This window comes from Ammospiza nelsoni, chromosome 13, assembly GCF_027579445.1.
Source record: "Ammospiza nelsoni isolate bAmmNel1 chromosome 13, bAmmNel1.pri, whole genome shotgun sequence".
Lineage (NCBI taxonomy): Eukaryota > Metazoa > Chordata > Aves > Passeriformes > Passerellidae > Ammospiza > Ammospiza nelsoni.
The window spans coordinates 3117501-3141106 of NC_080645.1; the positions used below are offsets into that span (position 1 = coordinate 3117501).

The window sequence follows — 23606 nt, forward strand, 5'->3', positions numbered from 1 at the left end:
GTGAGGACCAAAAAGAACAAAAACAACCCCCACACTTCACATTGCTTTGCTTTAGCCCTAAGGAATGTCCAGTTACTCCTTTAAATGCCACCTTAAAGTAACAAGTCCAGCAAGACCCAAGTGTTGCCCCAGCCCTGTTAGGAGCTGTTATTTCATGAAAGGAAATAAAACAAATAACAGTTTAATCCTTTCCTGAAAGCTCTTTGGACACAGATGGCTAACTAGCCATAACAGAGACACTGTTCCTGGTGAAGTGAACAAAAAATAAATGCCTTACTGTATAATAAATAATCCCAGTCAGATGTTCGTGTTTCATTTTGTTGATAAATTGCTGCATAATCAGGGGTGAAGGAAAAATAATTTTAATTTCTCTTTCCTTTTCTATGCTTAAATATCACGTAAAGAATTCATTATTTTTTTAAAATACTGTTTTGCTTGGCAAAAAACACTTTAAAAATGTCACCAAAGCAGCCTGAATCTTAGATCTACTATCTATCTGTTTGCTTTTTTCCCTCTTTTTGATAGGCTTTCCCTTCTCTTGAGGTAATGAACATTACTGAGTAGGGGTCCAGTAGAGGTTAAGAAATGAGAGAATTTCCCTCAAGGGAGGAGATGAGAGGGAAAATGAACCTCGTGACAGATGTTAGTTACATTGCTTAATGCACTACTGGAAGAGGCTCAGATGCTCTGGAAATAACCTATTTCAGACACCACAGGCTGCAGTGCTCTGCTCTAAGGTCATCCCAAACTTCCCCTTGTAAGATTTTCTCTTTCACTGTCTTAAAACTTTGCCAAATTTAATCATTTAGGCTGAACTTCTTCATGCTAGGTTTTTGCCTCTGGCTGCCTTTGCTGTCATTAGTTGTTGAAAGTTTCATCTAGAGCTGTTCATCCATTTCAGTGAGCAAGACTGGAGGAACTCTGCCCGTAAATCCTCACCGAGAAAGGCTCTAAAAGCTTCATTTTGCACATGGCCAGCCATAAAGAGACTCAGTGCACTCCAGACCTGCAGGAGCCTTTGGGTGTGCTCTCCCTGCCCTCCCCAGCTCCAGAGGGCTGTGGCAGGAGGAGGGCATCAGTCCAGAGCCCCAGCAGAGCCTCTTGCAGCCCTGAAGTCTCTCTCCAGCCTTTCTTGTCCTCTCCATCCACTCTGGTGGTGCTCTGGATCCCTTTCTCCCCTGCCCAGCCACTGGTACCCCAACCAGGACACTTCTCTTTGCTGGTCTCTGCAGTGCAGGAGTTGGCTACAGAGGGCACAGAGGGCCTGGTCTCACATCCACAACTGTAAATGTCACAGTGAGATCAGAAATGCAGAGGTTGTCAGGGTGTGCAGGAGCAGGAGGCAGCTGGGAAATGGAAATAAATGCTCAGCCTTTCCTGGGAAGGAACAGGATCTCACCCAGGAGAACTGGGAAATGGAAATGCTCAGCCTTTCCTGGGAAGGGACAGGATCTCACTCAGGAGCACCTGAGGTGGGAAATGGAAATGCTCAGCCTTTCCTGGGGAAGGGACAGGATCTCACTCAGGAGCATTTGGGAAATGGAAATGCTCAGCCTTTCCTGGGAAGGGACAGGATCTCACTGAGGGATGAGCAGCTCATCAGAGCAGGGTTTGCACCTTCATCTCCTGAAGCACCAAACACAGCAAGACCCTTACCCCAGCCAGGGCCCCTGGGCATGGCTGCAATGGAAATATTAATACTAATGAGGCTTTTCTTCTCAGTTTGTGCACATGCTGTTTTCCAGGGCTGGCAGTGTGGGAAATGGCCTGTCCCACTTGCTGGGGCTCTCAGAAGATAGTTTTTATTTAGTGTAATGGAAGCTGGTGTCAGCTGGAGTCAGAGGTTTGATTTTCCATCTCAGTGGCTATAAATGTTTGGAAGTCCCCCTTGGGAGGGAGCCCTGGGACTGGTGCATTAGTCAGAGCCCATTTCTGCTAAGTGGGACTCTTAGAAAAAAACAGACTCAGTTGAAAAGGTGAATGATTGAAGCTGCAGCTTGTGTCCATTTCCTATCTGATGGGAATCACAGAGCACATGGAGCTGTAGATAACTGGGAGGATGTTGTGTGGAGAACAGACAGACAGAGAACAGACAGATAGGGGAGTTTATTGATAAGTTTAAAGAATGATGGAATCAAAGCTTAGAAAGGGATTTGCTGCAATATTCCTGAGGTACAGAAGCGTAAGGAAGTCTTTGAGTGTCTTCAAGGTGCTGGTTGCTGTAGGTTGGGACAGAAGGTTCCAGAGTCAGTGTTGGTGTCACTGAAAACAAAGGCAGACATTTATAGCCTGTTCCTGATGGGGGCATGAGGGAGTGCAGTCCTGTTGCTGCCTGTGTGTGTCTTGCTCCAGCCCCTCCCTGCCAAAAACATTTGAATAATTTTCTTCCTTCATTTTCCCTAAGTTTGTAATATGCCAGTGGTTCTGGGTGTATTTTATAAATGAGTTTGACAGTAATGATGATTAATTGGGGTATTCTGAATTGAAGCATTGGGTCAAACCTACAGATTTGACCCTTAAAATTCAAGTTTCATAGTGTAGGGATATCGGTCAAATATTGGTCTGCCTCTGCACTGTGGACTTGGATGTGAATCAGCATGAAGAGTGTGTAGAGCTGACAGTTTGGGTTTGCCTCTTACTGCAACACAACTCCAGAGTGCTGTATCCTGGATCAAGAAGTTTCAAGTCCATTGAAGCTGGTGGCTGAAGTCCCATTGTCTGCAGGGGACACCTGGGTTTTCTCCTGGGGATTCTCCCCAAAGTTTTAAAGCTGGGGCCCATAAACAATGAGAGAAGCTGAGGGTGCAGGCTGAGAGCACCACATGCAGGAGTCACCACAGGGCTCACTGGGATGCACTGGGAGTCCTGAGACATCTCAGGTTTATTAAAGAGCAATTCCCAGGTGGTACCCAGGCCCAGGTGATAACACAGAGAAACATAATGCAGTGAAAGTTCAGAGTGTCAGCAAGGTCTGTGCTCAGCCTTTCCTGAACTGGGCTGCAGGCTGTTGAAGGAGTTGGAGGAATCACTCTCTGGGACATGGTAAAGGAGACAAGGACAGGCAGACAGGCTTTTTTCTGAGATGTATCACTACTCACTACCTTTTGTAACTCTCCCATTAGTGTTACATTTGCTGGTGGAATGTTGGAAGAGCCTGTTACCAACTCCAGCTGGTTTCATGCCAGATAATCACTCCACTATTTCTCCTTGAGATGGTGATCCAAATAGTCAGACTATCCATTTTTCTTAATATTCCATTGAAAAGTAAATTACAATAACTGAAGCACACTTAAAAGAACTAGAGCCCTTTCTAATGATGTCTTAACTCCTGCCAAACACTTGTAAGCAGACAGCATTAATTTTTTTCTATGGGAGGGTTAGAAAAAGACCTATGTGAGAAAGTTTCCACTTTGGTAATAAACGTTGCTATTAGCTGCTGTTATGTTCTGAATTGAAATCTCTCAACAACTGTTTTTGAATAAAATCCAGATGATTTTTGTTCCAGGAAGATAGGTTCTTGTGTAAACAGCTTTTTCAGTGTGTGCAGTAGATGTAGCAGGGACAGTAAACAACCTGCAGCAGAGTTACAGCCCTGTGCAGTGTGAAGTGCTTTACAGTGTGAATCAGGTCAGTAAATGTTGGGCTCTGTAATATGATCAGAGTTAAAGCTGTTGATTCAGCCTTTTTTCTTGATCACTATCACTGTGATGCTCCCACAGGAGTTTGTTTAAGGAAGATCTAGTTAAGAAAATCATTAGTGGCTCCTAATCAATCACACAGCAAGAAGCCTTGGTGAGTGCCCAGTCAGGGTCTCTGTAGGATGTTCATGGCTGGGCTCTTCTTAGGGGCTGTACAATGGCAGAGTTCAGGATCAGCTGAATTCTGGCACAGCTCTGTGCATGGCCAGACCTCTGCTGCCTCTGTGCAGAGCATGGAGTCCCTCCTTGCCCAGTCCTTGTCCTTCAAACACAACAAAGTGGAAAGACAGGAGCAAGAAGGCAAAGTGCTGTGTAGTGTTTCCTCACAGACTGCAAGGCAGGGTCAAGCACAGGGTATATGAGGGGGTTTCAGCAGGATGGGAGTGAAGTTCTGGACTATTTTCCTGTAGTTACCCTGTCACCTGCCATGAGGCTCCTTTATCTTTGAGCCTGAGAAGGCCCCATTTTGTCCAGTTCATTTTAATCACTGTGTTGGAATATGTGTGTAAAAACAACAACAAAACCCCATCTGCATGAAACCAAATTTGATATTTACTCCCTCTCTTAATGTGATCCCATGAATTTCTTACATTGTTGTGTCTCATGTAGTGAGGGTCCCATGCAGAGAGCAAACAATGCAGCAGTGAGAGGACAGATGCTCTGCTAATGGGAAAGCAAGGAGCAGAGAGTCTGTGAGGGATTACAGGCAGCCTGGGGTGGGAATACATTATTAGCATAGCACCCAATTCAGAAATCAGTTTTCAGAATTAAATGCCTGAAGCATTTTGGCAAAACCTCCTTATCATCCCACTCAAAAGCTCTGAAAGTGTGAAAGAGAGGGATCTCAGGCCTGGGCTGGGCAGTGGGTGATGTGCAGTGCTGCAGCAGTGAATTGGAGATTTTACAGCTTCATACCATTGCCAGGGCAGCAGCTGCCACACCCACTGCAATGTAACCGCTGGCTCTGCTTGCACAAACCTTCAGCAGGTTTTGGACATCCTCATCAAAGAGGCAAAAGGGCCTGAATGAGATTCCAGGCTCTGTTTCCAGGAGGAAGGTTTTGTTTTGCTGAGTGCAGAACAGCAGGGAAGAGCAGCAGCCCCTCCCTGGGCACAGTCAGATGGAGGGAGGAGCAGTGCCATGGCTTTTCAAAGGCCTGACATTGCCTAAGGTAGAGAGTTTGGTCCTGAAGCCTTTTTCAGGAGCACTGTTTTCTGAATGTTTTTCTTTTGGAAATCACGATGGGAACATCAAACTTTAAAAGACCCTGGTAGACAACCAAGGTTTGCTGCAGGACTGAGAACGGGCAGGGGAAATTGTTTCTCATAGTACTTGGTGGGATTATCCTCCATGCATAATTGTTCATTGTAGGCTCAAAATTCATTGTTAATTTCTTTTAGATATATTGCATATTAGACAGAAGAATTATAAATCCCAAGATTATCACAGGAGGATACTAACAGGCCTAAATATTCAGGACAGAAGGGGTCTTGTTTTCCTCTTACATTGAAACAAAGATTCTTGGACAGGATCATTAGAGGTTTTTTGGAGTTGTTTCTTTTTTTGTTTGTTTTTTGGGTTTTTTTTTTTTTTTTTTTTTTTTGGTCTGTTTGATAATCAAAGTATATTGGACAACAAACAAAAGAAAAGTTCAGCCAGCCAAGTCTTCTACTTTATTTTTACTCTGCTATTCTAACATAATTAACATAGTTCTCAATGTTTATTTAGCTTTCCAGAGTCTTATTTTATATAAGTATCGCTGAGGAGCTAAATTACAAAGTCTTCATTTGTGCATATAAAATGAGATTTTATTATCCTGGTAGAGAAGACAAGGACAAGGTAAATAAGGAAGAAAACAGCTGAGACCAGAATTAAGAAAACAGGAGAAATAATATGCCAGCTCTTCAACTTGCACTTTGTTTCCTTTGCATCCTGGTGTACCCAGCATTGTACTGCTGAGTCACAGAAGGGACAGTAAAGGGTAACACTTCATTTTCAGCTTTGAATTTCAGAGCTGGTCATTTATTAACAACTTCTCTCAGTGTTTTTATATGTGCTCAAGGAGCATCTGTAATGAATATTAGGGAGAGCTCAAAATTACAGTTCCCATTTGTTGTGGATAGAGTGTCCATAGACCTCTGACTGCTCCCATCCAGACTGACATTGGTGTATTTACATCACTTTACTGCTCTGCCAACAAAATACCTTTTTAAGAACCTGGCACAGAGGGAACCCATTTCTAGAGGAAGGCTAGAAGTGAGCCCCACGTGCTTAGATCCTGAATGAAACTGAGCCTGTGAATGGCACAGGAACAAGAACCACAGCTGAGATTTGGCTGCTCCATGAGGGTCTTGCTGTCACCTCACTGCTTCACCTCAGCCTGCTTTTCATGTCTCCAGATTGGATGGGGGCTGTGCTCAAAAGCTCTTTTTACTGCTCTGACTCTGTCAGTAATGAGAAAGGCTCTGAGTCTGTGTAGCAAACCCTCTCCTCTCTCAGTTCCCTACTCACAAGCTCTGGGACCAGTGCTGCTCCCTCCAGCCCTGCTGGGAGCCCACCCCAGGAGGCTCCTGGTGTGCTGAGATAATGAAGAGGCTCCTCTGCCTTGGCTGCAGTCTGGAGCAAGTCACAGCTCCTCTCCCATTGCACACACAGGACTGTGAGGGTTGGTAATAATCAAGTGCTTCAAAGACAGACGTTGACAATTTTAATTAGTAATTAAAGACTTTTAAATTCTGCTTCTAAAATTCAAAGCTTAGTACAGTAGCTTTATTTGAACACTCCAAGTTAGGATCAAAGTGCAAAGAAGCAGTTCACAGTCAGCTCCAGAAATGTTGAGAAAGTCATTTATTGCTTTTAGCAGCAGTGCCCCCAGTGTGCCATCCTGTAGAAACAGTGCTGCTGGGCTCTCAGGCTGTTACTCTTTTCCAGCCCAAATAGGTTTAAAATACAAGCAGACCTGGATCCAAACCCCTGATGTCACTGACCCAGACCTTCAGTCTGTCTGGGACTGACCCTGTGACCAGGAGAGAGGAGTGTAGTGCTAAAGGACAGCTCCCTGAGCATGGGAAATGTTTTGTCACTGCACTTGCTGCCATTTTGCAAAGTCTTCTTAATGGGCTAATCCAGTTCTGGATGTGTTTGACTAATAACAATTCTCTTGTTAAAAACAAATCATGGTTTTAATTTAATAGGGTTACTTCTATAAAGAGAGATTTTGTGTCAGCAAAGCCTTTCTTTCTGACAAACAGTATAATTTATGACAATCTAGTTAGCAATAAATGCCATTAATCTGACCACCATGCCATTCTCTTCCTGGGGAATAATGTCCCCTCTTCATCAATAGCTGGGTGAGTGCTCCTTTGCATTCCTTATCAAATGACAGCCAGATGGGACTGGTAAATTCATTCCAGCAGGATTTTAGATTAGCTGGATTTGTGCTGCTGTTAATCCTCTGCTGTCTGTGTCACTAGGAGCTGCCCACCTGTTTCAGTGAGCCTGGGCTTCCCAGCCCTAGGAGCAGTCCAGCCAGGGGGCAGCCAGGAGACATCCCAAGCACTGAGACCTTTTTCCTGCATCAGTAAGGAAAACAAAAAAGCAAATAAAAGTAGTGTCAGCTAGGACTGCCACCTCTGTATTTGTTCTTCAGCACCCTGATCTATTCCAGGGAAGTTTCAAAGTTTCTTAAGCCTGCACAAGCTGTTTTTCTTAGGGCACAGTGAGTTTTGGGTGTGACAGCTGCTGTATCGTTTACTGACTTCTGGGCCCATCGAAGTGTCTGGGAGACCTTTTCCTACAGAATCACTTTGTTGCATAGCAACAATAATTTTGTCTCCAACCTATTGATCCAGCATAACATGTAATCCCCTCACCCCAATAAAAAAAGAAAACATATGGCAGCTCCAGGCAGGGAAGCACAGGCTTTTGATGTGAGGGGACAGTTAATCCCCACTAAACCAGGGGGGAATGGAGCAAGATACACTCTGCTGGGCTCAGAGGATGCATTAGGTGCCTGAGCCAATTAACCTGTGTTCTGGGAGAGGAGCCTGCTTTACATTCATCCTCCCCTTCCTCATCTTTTGTGTTGTGCAGCTGAAGCACATTTGAGGTGAGCTGTGCTAGAGGAGCATCACTGCACTGCCCCGGGTGGGTGGGCACAGGCAGGATGGTGCTCACACAGCCCTCACCTGAGATGGGCTGCACAGGGTGAGGGTTCAGCCCCTGCAAACACCAGTTTCACAAGGCTGGAGTCCCTCAGGAAGATGTCTCTTGTTTGTAGGCTGTTGTTTGGAGGTCACTCTGATGACCTGGATGGTTTTTCTGTGCCTCTAAACAGAGGGCTAAAAGCAGACCTTGGCATCTGAAATGGGATCTGCTTTGGGGACAGGAGCACAAAGTTAAGGCTGGGACTGCTCAGGCAGGGAGCACAGAGCTTTGGTGCCAGGCAGGCACAGCCTCTCCCCACAGCCATGCCCTGGCACTGCAGTGTGGGCTGGCACCATTGTCCTGAGGTACCTCCTGCTGCCCACACTGTGCAGTGAGCCCAAACCCCAGTGGGTGCTCTGCTGGATCCTTCCCTGCCTGCAAGGCTTGGGATCCACAGGGCAGCCAAATCCTTCCTGGGCCTGGGGTCATTTTTCTAGCTTGCAAATAACACTGAGTAAAATGAGGGTCCAAGTCTGAGGTGGCTGATTTGAGCCAGCTGAGCAGGGTTTGGGAGGTGAGCTCTCTGTTATTTAAAACAACCACCAGAAGAGACAATTCAAGCTAATTTCTGCACAGGAAACACAAACTTTCCATAAAGACTTTAAAAAATCAAACTTAAAATAATACTGTTACATGGGGAATCTCAGTGGAAATATTGCAGTGGATCAGAAGGCCAGACTGGTCTCTGAACATGCTGCAAGAGCTGAGTGAAGGCTTCTGAGTCACTGTCTCCCAAACCTGTGTCACACATAGCACAGCCTTCACCTAAAATGTATTTCTGTGGCTAGAGGAGTGGCTACTAATGATCCTTTCTTTTGTGTCATTTTAACAGTATTCAGGTTTTCAGCAAACAGCAGACAAGTGCTTTGTTTGTGGACACCTCATAATGGAAATGGTAAGAGACCTAAACTCCTAATGACAGGTAACTTGGGACACTGTGGGACATCTGCTTTTCCCTACCCAGGCTGGTACTGTGTCTTCACTGCTGTCAACATAGGTTTTGAAACTGAGGCAGTAAATAAAAATACTTACATGCTCCATTACTACTATTAGGGGCAGAAAGTTGGGCTTCTTTGCTACCTAAGAACATGGAAGGCTATTACTCTGGCTGGTGAGAGAGAGACGGTGAATCTTGTTTCTTGAATCAGAAGGCTGAATTTATTAATATATGATATAATACATTATAGTTATACTAAAAAGAATAAGGAGAGAGGTTTGCAGAGCAGCTAGGCTAGCTAGACATAGATAGAAAAGAATCTACAACAAAGTTGTGTTCAAGGACTCAGTCCCCTAGCTTGCACTGGTGATTGGTTCTTAATTATAAACATAGAAAATGAGCCAATCAAGGTGTTCCTGTTGCATTCCCCAGCAGCTGATAGTAATTGTTTACCTTCTCTTCGGGGGCCTCTGGCCTCCCGAAGACGCAGAAATCTGAAAGAAAGGATTTCTGTGGAGAAATGTCTGCGACACTCTGCCATTTGTGAGTCAAAATAAAATAGAATTTTAATACTAAAGGGGGAAGTACAGCAGAGCTTTGTATGAGAATATGGTGAAGGAACATGGTGGGTGTGCTCTGTAAGACAGTAGATAACCAGAGCTCTGTCATGTGGGTGGAATCTGGGATAGAGCAGAGAGGGACACATTATCAATAGTGCTGAGATTTGTCACCTGTTTTGTGATTTACTTTGTTTACCCTCTGTTGCTTGCTCCACGTCATTTAAAATGCATTATTGCCACTGGGATTTTTAGGGAGCCAGTAGTCAGAGCTACTTTTGTAATAAAAATAAAATCAAAGAGCTTTGGGTTGGCCAGATCCTACTGGCATCCTTTCAGGGGCTGAAAGTAAGAAGAGTTATGTGTGCTCTTCCTAAGCAGAAATTCCCAAACCCAGTGAAGTGGTTTGCACAACAAAGAAGGGCAGATCCTGCAGTTTTCCTCTTGCTTTAAAGTGTGCATGAAGCTCTGTGTGCCTAAGAGGAGTAGCTGGTGTGCTGCACGCACAGAGGTTCAGTCAGAGCTGGAACAGGGACTTCACTAATGAGGATTCTGGCTCACATTCTGGCACCACTGGTTGGACAAGGATATTGTTCGTTTTAGCCAGGAGCAAATCTCTGGAGCTGTGTCATGCTGGGAGGGGGAGGGGAATCCTGACGTGCTTGCTTTGAGCTGGTCCTTAATTGCAGAATCCAGGCGAGAGTCCATAATACCTCACTGGTGGAACCCAGTAGCTGCAAGCTTGGCAGGTGCTTGTCTGCCTCTCTCCCATCAGCAAGTGTGCTCTGACAAAAGGCAACAGCTCTGGGAGCTCCAGGAATTCAGCTCTCCTGTTTGGGAATTCCAGCCTGCTCCTGCCTTGGAGCACAGCCCGGCCCTGCTGAGTGCTGGCCTGGGGCAGAGCTGGGGCAGAGCTGGGGCTCTGCAGGGCTGGTGAGGAGCTGCCCTGTGCTCAGGGCTGTGGCTGCACAGCTCTGCCAGGCTGGCACTGCACTGTGCTCCTGCAGCAGCACCAACCCAGCACAGGGACCAGCTGCCTCTGGCTCAGAGTGCCATTCTCAGTCAAACAGAGTCTGATGCCACTGAATCACAGGGCTTCATCAGAGAGGGAAATAAAGGTTAAATTAAATTGGCCCTTTTTTCTGCACTTCTTTCCTCTTGGTTTGAGCTTTATTCATAGAATCACCTATAGGGCCATGGGAGCTTGGTCTGTGTAGATTTTTCACCTCGAACTTCCCAGCAGCTCCAAGCTGAGCACTGTGCTAGCAGCTGAAATTTTGAAATTACCTTCCAAAGATACTTCTTACACCCAAAATGGTGTGGAATTGGTCTTATAATCTGTTGAGAGCTGCCTGAAAGTGATAGCTGTGTCTCACTCTTCCCAGGGGCTCGTTCATGGGCTTGCAGTGTCCTCCTCAATGTCCCAGTGCCACACTGAGTGTCACTGGGGATGTCTGTAGTAGTTCAGCCAAGGTTGAATCAAATCTTTCCCTGAAACCTTTAAAATGCAGTAGGGAAGGTCAGCATGGGGAAAGCCTGGGCAGTGCATGGATCAGTATCCAAACACATGGATAGTGGTGGAATTTTATCAGAAACTGATGGGCCCCTATGACTGAGTGATAACCAGTCAGTAACTCTGGGAGATTAGGATCCTTAGTTAATAAAGAGGCACCTCTTTGTTTGCTTGTTTTGCTATTTAACTTTTTGAGTAATGACCAGTTTGGATTCTGTCAGTCACAGCCTGTCAAGTTTTGTAAGGTAACTCTGTATCCCAGTACCTTGTAGTTGGGATTTCCCCAGAGAAGGTCTGTGAAGCCATTTTTAATTTCCATTGGCAGTACTGGCCCTGCAGAGCTAAAGCTGATGGGCTTAGCCTGATTTGCAGCCCTTGCACTTCCTTGGGAGCATATTGAAACCCACTAAAATAAGCAAGCTGATTGTTTTAAGAGGCCCCTTGCTGACAGATCTGCAGAGTGGTAATTTCATCCTGAAATGCTTTTCTCACTGTCGTTATTAAAAATGAGAGAGACACAGCAGTTTATGGGGAGACAATATCTCATGTAATCATGCATCCACTTATTTTGTTGTTTGCCTCACAAGATCTTACAGGCCCTTGGCAAGTCCTACCATCCTGGCTGCTTCCGCTGTGTGGTGTGTAACGAGTGCTTGGATGGAGTCCCCTTCACTGTAGACGTGGAAAACAATATTTACTGTGTCAAAGACTACCACACGTGAGTACACAGATCCACTGCATGCTCAGCAAACCTACAGTAGTTAAATCACTGGTGTAGTTATAAGCCTTGTGATAAATAAAAAGGTCACTCCTGTTTGCTCAGATGTCCCTCACTGCTTCTTTCATGTGTTGCAATTGTAAAGTATTGTGAGGTTTGTTAAGCAGTGCCTTATGGCACACAGTGGCCAAGTGAGGCTGAAAATCAAATTGTGTCAGAGGATGGGCTTCTTGGGGCTGCTCCTCTGCTTCCTTCAGGACTGCCAACACTAATTCCACCAGGCACTTCTGCAAGTGTTGGTAGGCTCTGCTGGCTGTTTCAGGAGCAGAGGCTCTGGCAGAGCTTGACTCAGTGTAAGTTTTGTTAACTGACACAGAGCACATGTAATAAACAGTTACTGCTAGAACAAACTGAGCCTTACCTGACAAAAGGCAGAGGTTTAAGAGATTGCTTTTGGACTCTTTCCAGATTCCACTCAAAAGGCAATGGGATCCTGCACTTAGCTGCAGTTAGCCAATAACTCAGTTATGCAGCAGGAGTAAATCACCCTGAATTCAGCCCTGTTGGTGCCAATCTGACTGTTAAAAGGACACAGTCAATGTTGGCCCACTGACTGTCATAAAATGCAGCTGAGGACCATAAGCCCATTTTGTATTTAGCTGGGAGATTCTGGCCACAATCAGCCCCTCTCCTGTTTAGGACACGTGGTTGTGTCTTTCTCATGTCAGAGTCCCTAAGTCAGGAGCTGCTTTGTAGTCAAGCATCAAGGCTCTGGAAGAATTGGAATAGTTTTATAAATAAAGGAAGGAAAGAAAAATGGCATATACAGAAAGAGGGGTGGATTCACTGTGCCTCAAGGTTGGGAGGACCTAAACAATAAAGTTGGGATAGATCAGCCTTTCCCAAATCTCCTTTTCATTGAATATCAAACAATTAGAGGGGTTTTAAATCCTGTGGATCTCCATTTTACTAAAAATAAGGCATGATTACAATGGCTCTCTTGCTTCTGCTTTTTTAAGATGCTTTATATGTGATTGGAACTCTTTCTTCTTGCACCCTAGGGTTTTTGCACCAAAATGTGCTTCCTGTAACCAGCCAATCCTCCCAGCACAGGTAGGTTTTAACATGCACTGACTCCTGGGGATAACAGCTGTGGGTATGTGGGCACTTTCTAAAGACACACTAAAGGCTTCTCCTTCCTCTCCAGAATCTGTACCATGTTAGATACTAAATTAAACTCAGTTCAGCAGTAAAGTCACTCCCAAACATTCCCAGAGGTTGTAATAGTCACACTACTCCCACAGCACAGTACTTCTTATCTTTAGGGTGCTTTCCAGGTCTTCATCAATCTGTTAGAAACCTCATTTAATTGAAAACACTGACTGGGCTCCAAGAACAACTCAGGGAGTAAAGCCCTTGAAAAGGCATCTGATGGTTACTGGCCCTGTTAGGAGACCACACAGTCTGCAGTCCTGAGGTGGCAGTGGAATGGAAGTTCTTAAATGGGTTGAAAAGGCAACAACAAAAACAGAACCAGATGAAAGCTGCCTGCAAGCTCAGCCTATGCTGACAGTGTTATGGACACAATAGCCCAGAGTGGGGCTCCCTGGTGTTCTGCTGGGTGCAGGACCCTCTGAGCTGAGGTCAGTGACCAGCTCATTTGTAAGCAAGGGCCTCAGCATCTCCCTGCCTTTCCTCTGTCATGTTTACAGCACCAGAGCTTCCCTCCTGTGAGCTGCTGTGCCCCAGTGAAGCCTGATGCTACAGCCTCTCACACACCCACCTCCATCACTCTGCACATTACTCTCATTTGTCATTGGTGTTTCTGTTAATTGGCCAAGCAACCAAACACCAAAAAACCCCATTAAGGCTGAACCAGAACTGCTGTACTGATGGGTTGTGAGGAGAAAATCTCTGTGTAAATGTCACTGAATTTGGGTCTTAAAAAAGAATTCTTTTGTCTTCTCAAGAAAGAAAGGAAAAGAATTAAAAGGCAGTGGTAGTGCTGACTCACCTGATGACTACGGGACACACTCCATATTCCTTCCCTGGGAGATTTCCTGGGTTAGTTAAAGTCTGGCAGTGCAGGTGCTGACTTGCCCACAGCTTCTCTCAGACATAGTCCACATCATATCTGGTGCTCTAACCACACCTGGAACTGGAAACAGCACAAGGCAACCAATTAATGAGCTCTGTCCTCAGAATGGAGGTTACAGGAGGGTATGGGCTGCTCTGCAGGCCTGGGGCTCAGCCAGGATTGCACAACTCTGCTGAGGTTTAGCCTGTGCAGGTAATTACCTGCCAGACTGGTATGTCAGTCCCTGTGGGGACACACAGTGACATGTGCATGTGCAAAAGGGCTGTGCAGCAGATGGATGGAGAGGAACACATCCTGGAAATCAGAGCAGGATGCATACAAGGAAAAGTTACCCAATGAGCAGGTTTTTGATTGGTAATTTGTTCAGATCCTGGGCGCCCTTGGAAGAATACTTGATTTCAAGACTGATTTGTTCCTTGAGCATGAGGCTTTGGCTGCACTTCCCAAATGACCTGTGCAGCTCAGATGTGCCAGACACCCAGAGTGCTGCTGCACAGCTGAGGAGTGCCCAGGGCCAAGACCTTCAGTGGTCACAGAGCTCTGCTGCATGGGGCACAGGGGATTCCCCCAGGGACACAGCTCCCCAGACGAGCTGGGCACTGTGTGGGGACTGAAAAACACTTCTGAGACACCACTGTCATGTTCTCCTGAGACACCACTGGCACTGTGTCCTGAGACACCACTGTCACCTTCTCTGTGCTCCCCAGGGCTCTGAGGAGACCATCCGGGTGGTGTCCATGGACAAGGACTATCACGTGGAGTGCTACCACTGTGAGGTGAGCGCGGGGCCCGGCCGGCGGCGCGGCCTGCTCTGGGGGAGACCTGCTGTGCTCTGCCCTGGGGACCTGCTCTGCCCTGGGGACCTGCTCTGCTCTGGGGGGACCTGCTCTGCTCTGCCCTGGGGACCTGTTCTCTCCTGAGGGGACCTGCTCTGCCCTGGGGGACCTGCTCTGCTCTGGGGGGACCTGCTCTGCTCTGCCCTTGGGGACCTGCTCTGCCCTGAGGGACCTGCTCTGCCCTGAGGGACCTGCTCTGTCCTGGGGCCCTGCTCTGCCCTGGGGGACCTGCTCTGCCCTTGGGGACCTGCTCTGCCCTTGGGGACCTGCTCTGCCCTGAGGGGGACCTGCTCTGCCCTTGGGGGACCTGCTCTGCCCTGGGGCCCTGCTCTGCCCTGGGGCCCTGCTCTGCCCTGGGGGACCTGCTCTGCCCTTGGGGACCTGCTCTGTCCTGAGGGACCTGCTCTGCCCTTGGGGACCTGCTCTGCCCTGAGGGGGACCTGCTCTGCCCTGAGGGGGACCTGCTCTGCCTTGGGGACCTGCTCTGCCCTGAGGGACCTGCTCTGCCCTTGGGGACCTGCCCTGCCCTGAGGGACCTGCTCTGCCCTGAGGGGGACCTGCTCTGCCCTGGGGACCTGCTCTGCCCCTGGGCTGCCCTCCCTGGCTCTTGCCCCCCTGGGCAGGCAGGGCTCTGCCCCACAGCTCCTGAGGAAGACAGACAGGTGGATGCTGCCTGGGCTGGAAGTGGTGCTGCCATCACCAGTACCAAATTAGTTTTGGAGGGTTTTTTCCCCAATATATGAGCTTCAAAGCTGGGCTTGGTTGGTTGGGTTGAATTTTCTCAGTACTTCTGGATGGGGAGTGAGCAAAGAGTGGGTGCCAGTTGTCTTTTTCCTCATCTGTACAGTCTGTAGGGCTCTGATCTGAGGAGATTTGAATTTACATTGGCTGTGCAGGGAAGGATTCTCACTGGAAGGCCTTTCTAGGGGATCTGCTTTCTCCATGCTGAATGAACATTGATTCTTTACTGGAAAATGCACCAGGACACCATTGACTTTCTGTCATTTTTTTGGGAGTAGTTTCTTATTGTGCAGAACATTTAAACATTCATTGCCACAGATCAAGTTGTGGAATTAGTGCTCTTGCTTCAGAGAGGAGACCTGAGTTCATCCTTATCCCACAGCAAGGAAGGGAAACAAACTCACTAAGCTGGGATCAGCCAAAACCTTCCTTTTTGCTGTAGGTTTGGCACTCTGACACAGCACACAAATATCCACACAGATCTTCCCTGTTAGCACCAGGGACAGAAATACAGCTGCCTTCAGGCACTGTTGCATGAAGGTTTTACAAAGAATCTTCTGACTGAGAAAGAAAATAATAAAATTCAGGGCATCTTGAACTGTTATGTACCTAAATGTAGGGAAGGTCCCATCCACTCAGCTATGTCCTTCCAACAGACACCTGATACTCCATCCATTTCTATTAATTTTTCAAGAGCAATTGGCACAGGAAATCACAGTGATTTGGAGAGCTGAACTTCCCTCCTCCTTCCCCCAGCTATTGCTTTGTGCAGGCTTCACCTAAGATGACAGCTCCCTCCCCTGCTCTCAGGCTATTGACTTCATGCTGCAGTGTCCCACTGGGGGTTTATTTTCCCTTCTGTTTCATTATTCATTTCCCCACTCTCCTCCCCATTTGAGGCAAATCAAGCTGCCTCCACATCTGCCCGTAAAGGCAGAGTGCATTAATGTACAGCAATCAGGAGTTAGCAGTGGGTTAGTGCCTGATGCTCTCAAATGAGGCTCTCTGCACACTGCTGTCCCCAGATGCTGCTGGAAAAGTGAGTGCAGGATTTTGAGGTACACAAGGTAGGGATGTGAAGATTTTAGCAAGGCTCTGTGACTCAGGCAGCCACTCCTCAGCTGCTGCTGGTGTCACCCTCAGCTGGTGCCACACAGTCAGTGGTCAGGTTGGAAATTTGCAGCTTTTCTGCGTCATCTCTTTCACATGCAACCACTTGGCTTCTGTGGAGGGGTTCAAGCCCTTTTGCAGATCACTGGAGCCCCATTCTGGAACTGGGACCTGCTGACAAGGCAGGCTTTCTCCTTGCAGGAAGGGAATTCAGTTTTGGAGAGGGAAGAAGATACAAACACTTGGCATATCTGAAATTGGTAAATTCTAATTTTAAATCTTGTATAAATTGCTATAAAATCATTATATAATATGTAGCAACACAGAGAAAATTACCTTGGCAGATACTTAGATCAAGAACTCTCTAAATTAACACTCCAGTTTTAAAGCTTACTTTAAAATCCATTTTCAGTCTATTTCAGTGTTGTAAAATTTGAGGATTTAAACTTGAGCTGTGAAAGCTGAAAAATTACACACTGTGTTCAGTTAAAAGCTTTGCATTTGTTTTCAGTACTAAAACCACCTATACACCCAGTTTGTTCTGTTTGGCTTTTTATTTCTTTCTATTAAGTGCATTTCTATTAATACTCAGAATCTCTGGTTTCTCAGAGCTGATCACAGTAATAATTTCTAAGTATTTAACATACTTGTAACATTAAACCTGAGTACCAAACTTCAGTGATTTCCAAATGCCCTCAGAATTACAGTGATGGAAATCAGGGTGGTCTCTGTTGCAGTGTACATAAGGGTCAGCAGGATCACTGTTAGCTGCTTCTGTGTTTGTCTCTGTCTGTAGTTATGTGTCAGTCCCAGAGGTACCTGCATTTCCACTAAAGATGGACCACTGGCCTTGAAGTCTTTAAGTTCTTTTCATTCCAAATTAGAGAAAGTGTAGACCTGCTCCAGCAGTAAGCTGTGTCACCTCTCCCACTTTTGCCCTCCCCTCTCATTCTCTGCCTATGCTCCCCCCATCTGCCTTGCTGCAGAATCAGCTCCCCTCTGTTCAAGCCTCTTCCAGGTTGTGTTTGGCAGGGTCAGCCCCTGGGCTGCTTTTAGGCTTTTGGTTTGCATCACCATTTATTGGATGGAGAAGAGAGCAGGATGGGACAGTGATGAACAAAAGGCTGGGCACAGCCTGTGCTGTTGGATCCCAGGGATGTCAGTGGTCAGGGTGCAGATCCCAGGAGCTGTGGGGGCTGCTGGCCTTGGGGGCAGAGGGAGCTCTGGGCCCCTGCAGGACAGGGCAGCAGGGCTGGGAGGGGCCTGCCTGAGTCACTCACTGATCTGGGATGTCTCTCTTCCTTCCAGGACTGTGGTTTGCAGCTCAATGATGAGGAAGGCCATCGCTGTTACCCCCTAGAGGGCCACTTGCTCTGCCACAGCTGTCACATCAGGCGCCTTAATATCAAACTGCCATCACATCCACCTCCGAGCTACCCCATGCATGTCACAGAACTCTGAGAGACATTTCCAGCATCAAAGAGCCGTTGGAAAGAAGACAAAAATCTAAAGATTACTTTCACGTTCCTTTAAAGATGAGGTTCCAGTAATAACCATCTAAACCAGCTATTTATTTTTTGAATCAGAGGTGAGGGGTCCTTTTCTGATCTTGTACATATGCATTCTTTTATCTAAACATTTTCACTGAGACACCGTCTACTTGAACAAATAATTCACCACTAAACTGTAACTGTAAATGGCAGCATTTCTAAAAACAATGGTACAAAGGGCTGTTCTGCACTCCCTGCTCTCTTCCTTCCGTGGAGATTACACCCAAGTAAGGAGTGTAGAATTACTTTCCAAAAGTTAGCACCTTATCATATTGCAGCAAGCATGATAAGATAAATGCTAGCATTTTAGCTAGTTCTGTTGAATTCTGGTCTTAGAGAATACTTAGATTCCAGAAGTAGGGAATAGGCAGCAAGCAGGTGTTTTAGCCAGGGCAGTTTTCAGCAAGGTTAAAGCAAGGTGTTCTGTGAAGTGTCAGGCCAGCTCTCCATCCTACAGGGTCCCACAGTCATCCAAAGATTAATTATTTGGCTTGTTCAAGAAATGTGGCAAGCCTCTGATGAAAAACCCACAGTACAGAGGATTGTATCCAAAAATTGGCACATGCAGGGTCAGCAGTTGCAGCCCTCTGTAATTGCTGGCTGTGTAGCCGTGGCTTCAAAATGCATTCCTATCAACTGGACCATTTGGCACTTACTAAAGAATTCATATTTCAAACCTGTTTTTTGTTCAGTAGGGTTCTATGCAAAGGTACACTTGTCTTTATACTGCTTGTTTTATCCACGACTTCATTTGTTACCAACTGCTTCATGATTGTATGTTGAGACATTATTAAAGAGAGGCACAGTGGTTTGGTATTACCTTTCAGCTTTGTGTTCTTTTCAAGATTACTTTCAAACTCATTATGGTGATTGTCTTCATTGGAAAGCAAAGTGCAGTATGGCAGGAGTAGTAATTTAGAGAGTCAGACCACGAAACATCAGTGTTTACAACAAGTGTTAGCTGTACATAGACTGTACACACTTTCATGTTTTGCATAAGCTTTTGCAGTACCCTCAGACCTCTGGGGAGAAATATATGTCTTCCATATAGGAAGTTAGATGAATCTTTTTTAATGGTTTGTTTTTACCATGTGCTGATGTTTTACATGCAAATCACACATCTGTATGTCAAAAAAATCCCTTGCATTCTCACGAGAATTGACCCAGCCTTCCTGAAGCTGCAAATTACCATTGCTGTCTTTAACTGTATTCAAAGTTACAATAAAATGAAATTCTTCAGCCCCAGAGGAAGTAGAAATACCAGAGTGGATTCTTGGCATGTGTAAATTGGGCCATTTCCATGCCAGTTCCAGCACTGGAGAACCCGCCGGAGCCGTTCGGAAACGATGCCGTGTTCAATCCAGCATGCAGGCTGATGGAATGACTTATTTGGCAACACCACTGCAGTTCAGTTTCTTATGCTCCATTGACTTTTTGAAAGCCATTTGTGGTGCTCTTGAAAAGCACAAAGAGCATCCAATGGCCACTAATTCCTAAGTGGAATAATTAACTCCCTTAACAGAACTTTTTGATAGTGTGGAATTTCCTTATGAGGAAAGCTGGGGGGAAGGGGAACAGGAAAAATTCCTGAGAACTATTTTTTCTGTTAGTAAGGAACAAAAAGGATGATTTCTGAACTTCTGCCAGACTTCCTTGGCCTAGATTAACCTGTCCTACTGAAGGCTCCTGAGCAAAGTAATTTTGTAGTTAATATGTATCGGTGTATAATTAACATGTTTAATGTGAATGCCAGGGTTTGAAGTAACTACAGTGCAGTCAGTGCCCCATTTCTGCACTGTGGCCCAGGAGGCCTGGCCTGCAGATGAGAGGCCAGGGGTGCACCTGCACTTCTGCATTTGCAGACACTCCCTGTGTGTCCATAGTCAGCAGCACAGCCTCAGGAAGAAGTGGAATTACACATGGCAGCAAATGCTGGAGAAAGGGGGAAAAAATGTCTTAAAGTGGATTGTATGACTAGATAATTCCTTCAGGTTGCTACAAACATGGAAGGCGCCAGAGCTTCAGGATAAACTTCTAGCATCAGCTGCAATGGAATGCATTTTCCATTGCAGGAGGGTGCTGTGGACCACATTTAGCTTTGAGGAATTTTCACTTGCATGTCTTTACATGCAGTCTTTACCCAGATTAAGAAATTATTAAAATACATAGACTAGGTTTGGGTATGTTCCTGGGAACCAATAACAGCTACTTGCTGAACTGGAAAAATGCTTTTTCTCTACCAGTAGAGAAGCAGAACCTTCACACTGACAGTGGACAGGGCTGGAGGTGACTTACCCTGGCATTCAGCCCAGTCCCCTGCCAGCACCTTCCTGAACACTTTGCCTCCATCAGGGCATCAGCTGAAGTTTCCAACATCCTTTTTAAGGGCCAGCACGCTTTCAAACATGTACATACCAGACCATTTCTTCATGTTTTTTTCAAAATTATTATCCTGTAGAACAGAATAATATTTAATTTCATTTGACATGCTGATTTTTCAGTCTCTTGTAGTTCTGTGCAGTTCTGATCTGTTAAGTGTCACCATGGTAAAAATTCTGAAAGGCAATATGTCAATATAGAATAAGCAATTTGTTTAAAAGCAGAAAGCAGCAGCTGTTGTTCTAGTATTTTCTATAGACAGATGCATTCCATTACTGTATTACAAAGTGCAGCTTTGCTTTTCCAGCATTTACTATAAAAACTGGGGCTTGAGTGAGATTTGCCAGGTTTGGTTGGGTTTTTTTTTTCAAATCAAAGAGAAAAATAAAATCAAACCTAAAATAATGATGTGCTGTACTCTTTAGTGCTAGTGACAGTTTCTGCACATTTTACCTCCTGCCTGGGGAATAATGTAAATAAGAACTCTCCTTTTAATGATTTTTTTACGGATTATTCTTACATTAAATCAGTTCAACACAGATGAAAACTTCCTAAGTTCATTTTACAGTGCAATTGTTCTTGAGAAGCTGTTACTGTACTTTCAGAATATTTCCATAAAGTTCATAACAACCTGCTCTCATTTGCATCAAGGCTGCCCCTCCCACTGGGAGGTGCAGGGTCCCTCCCGCCCAGGGTGAGTTCCAAAGAAAGGACCAAAATCATCCTTTGAAAACAAAAGAATGCACTCAGAGAATCGAGCTTACAGAGAGGGTTTGTTGGGGTTTCTTTCCTTTTCCTTTTCCTTGTGTGCACGTGTGTGTGTATATTTTGTAAGGTGGAGCTTCAAAAGGAAAACATGGTTAGAGGAACTCTTTAAGACCAGAAATTCCAGAGTAGTAAAGTAAACCAAAGCTCTAAAGGAAACAAAAGCTGCTTTCTTGTGTTTCAAGAAAAGTTTAAAAGTTTGTGATTCATCCTGTAACTAATGCCGTAACTAGAGTATATAATTTGACTTAAATTAAGTTTTCATTTGAGAAATATTTTCATTTTCTTTAAAAGAATATAGTTTTCTTCCAAGAACTTGGACCAACGTTGATTTTTATTTTGTAGGAAATATATGAATTCCCAGTTTGTATATCATGTAACTAGTTTACATGCTGAAAATATACATTAGTTAACTATTTTTGTATATATGTATCCTTGTAAAACCTTTCAATGTGCTTCTGTCTTTTAGTCTTTAGAATTACTTGTGGTTTTGTGTTTCAGTGTTTGATTCCCTTGATTGTTGAAGAAAAAATTGGGAAATGTAGATTTATTTATCTAAAGAAGAAGCTACTTGCTATCATCTTAAGTTATTTAATATTAAAGTCAGAAGTTTCATTTAACCTTAGATGCTATAATCTGCTTTTTTCAATAAAGACATTTTGTAGTTATCTCTGCTTTTGTAGTCTGTTGCATGTAGTTACTTTATTTTTATTTAATCTAGGTAGGCATTAAAACAATTTTTAGGAGCCCTTGTATGCCTACAGAAATGCCTAACTGATATTAATTGATTGCAGCTGCATTCATGAAAGATTTTGGTGCTCTAGTGCAAGTGTTACTAATTAAGGTCTAAAATGTGCCCACAGCTAACGTTCTGCAGCTGCACTTAGAAAAGAATTTAGTCACTCTGGCACTTTTTAATTAAGCTTTAACCAGTCTGGCTAGTTCACATGTCGGACAGTCAGTATTGAGGAACACTTCCTTTTCAAAACTCTCATTATTTTTTTGGAGTGTTCCACAAGAGAAATATTTGCCTGGGCTATGAACTTAGCTTGAAGCACTTGGACCTTGGTTTGGGGAATTTTCTCTGTATTCTTGCTAAGTCACAGTAATCCAGAAACTGTGGCCAGAGCTCTGATAGGATCAAAGAGATGCAAGTTTGTCTGTTCTGCCTTTCTGGAGCTTTTTGCCACGTTCCTGTCTCCAGTTTCATGGCACAGATGGGAGCCTGGTCACATTTACCTTCCCCAGCCCGTGTCCTGCAGGAGCAGCTGTGTCATTGGGCAGGAGGGACACTGGTGCCTTGTGTCCAGCTGGCCAGGGGAGAGGACAGCAGAGTTCTTTCCTTGTGTCCTCATGGTCAGTGTCCTTCCTTTCCATCAGGCTGGGCAGTCTGCTCCGGTGAATGTTCCTCCCTGCACCGAGGGCACACATCAAACACTCCCAAGCTGCTCCCATCTCAGGGGCCTCTGCAGCTCTGCCACCCTGGCTTGGCAAAGCCCAAATGACTTCACAGCTGGAAAAAAAAACTTCCTGGAGGTTTTCCCACAATGGCTATTGTGGCATATTTTTCTTCTGCACAGTCAGAATGGAAAGAGTTACAAATGCCACAATTGTTTTAGGGACAGTCTGCACTTTGGTGCTTTGAAACAGATGTACCATACTTCTGCAGGGCCTTCACATAGATGCTATTTTCTCACTCATTATTTTCAAAAATTCATTCAAAATGAGCGATCCATGCCCTCCTTGAAGAAAAAACAAAAAGCACAAAGACTGGCCAACTCAAAGCATTTTAGCAGGGCGTTACTACATGGGTGACACAAATGTACTTAATAAAAATCTAGGACATCTTAATGCAGCAGGAATTTACACCAACTCAGAATCAACTGACTGAAAAGAACAGAGCGCTTAAAAACCTTAACTGCTCCATGTGGGCCTCCATGCAGAAAGCACAGACTGGAGAAATGAACATTGGTTCATGGCAGGGTGGGTGTGGGTGCTCCTGGGGAGCAGCACCAAAGGCTGCAGTGCTGGGTCCCTGGCACTCTGCTGGGTCCCTGCTCTGTGCTGGGTCCCTGGCATGGCAGTCAGCCCACACTTTGTGTTTCTGGCACTCTTGAACTCCATGGCTGCTAAACCTGGTGTGCAGCTGATTCGGGAGGGCTTGGCCAGCCACCCCCAGGGCTGCAGCCCTCACCTTGCAGCTCCTGCACAGAGCCAGGATGCTGCCAGGTCATCCCAGGACTGAGCCAGAGCCATTTGTTAGTTATGGGAGCTGTTAGGAACTAGGCTGGTGAGGCTGTCTTCAGTCCCCACAGTTCATAGAATAAATGAGGATGGACAAGATGTCATTTGATGCAACACCTCACCACCAGCACACACACACACAAAGCCAAATATGTGTGTGTACACAAATCTAGAATTGTTTAAGTTGGCAAAGACCTCTAAGATCATTGAGTCCAACCACTAACACAGCACAGCCAAGGCCACCACTAACCCCT

At 45.4% G+C, this 23606-nt stretch overlaps 1 protein-coding gene across 1 annotated transcript in view; it reads left to right on the top strand.

The window, feature by feature from the left end:
• Positions 1-21776, top strand: part of WTIP (WT1 interacting protein) — an 85800-nt gene extending 64024 nt beyond the window's left edge. Inside the window, exons 4-8 of the mRNA XM_059481671.1 lie at positions 8737-8799; positions 11499-11629; positions 12691-12742; positions 14435-14503; positions 17723-21776. Of these exons, the coding sequence (XP_059337654.1) occupies positions 8737-8799; positions 11499-11629; positions 12691-12742; positions 14435-14503; positions 17723-17875 (468 nt within the window). The 3' untranslated portion in view covers positions 17876-21776. The remainder of the gene's footprint in view (positions 1-8736; positions 8800-11498; positions 11630-12690; positions 12743-14434; positions 14504-17722) is intronic.
• Positions 21777-23606: the final 1830 nt, after the last annotated feature.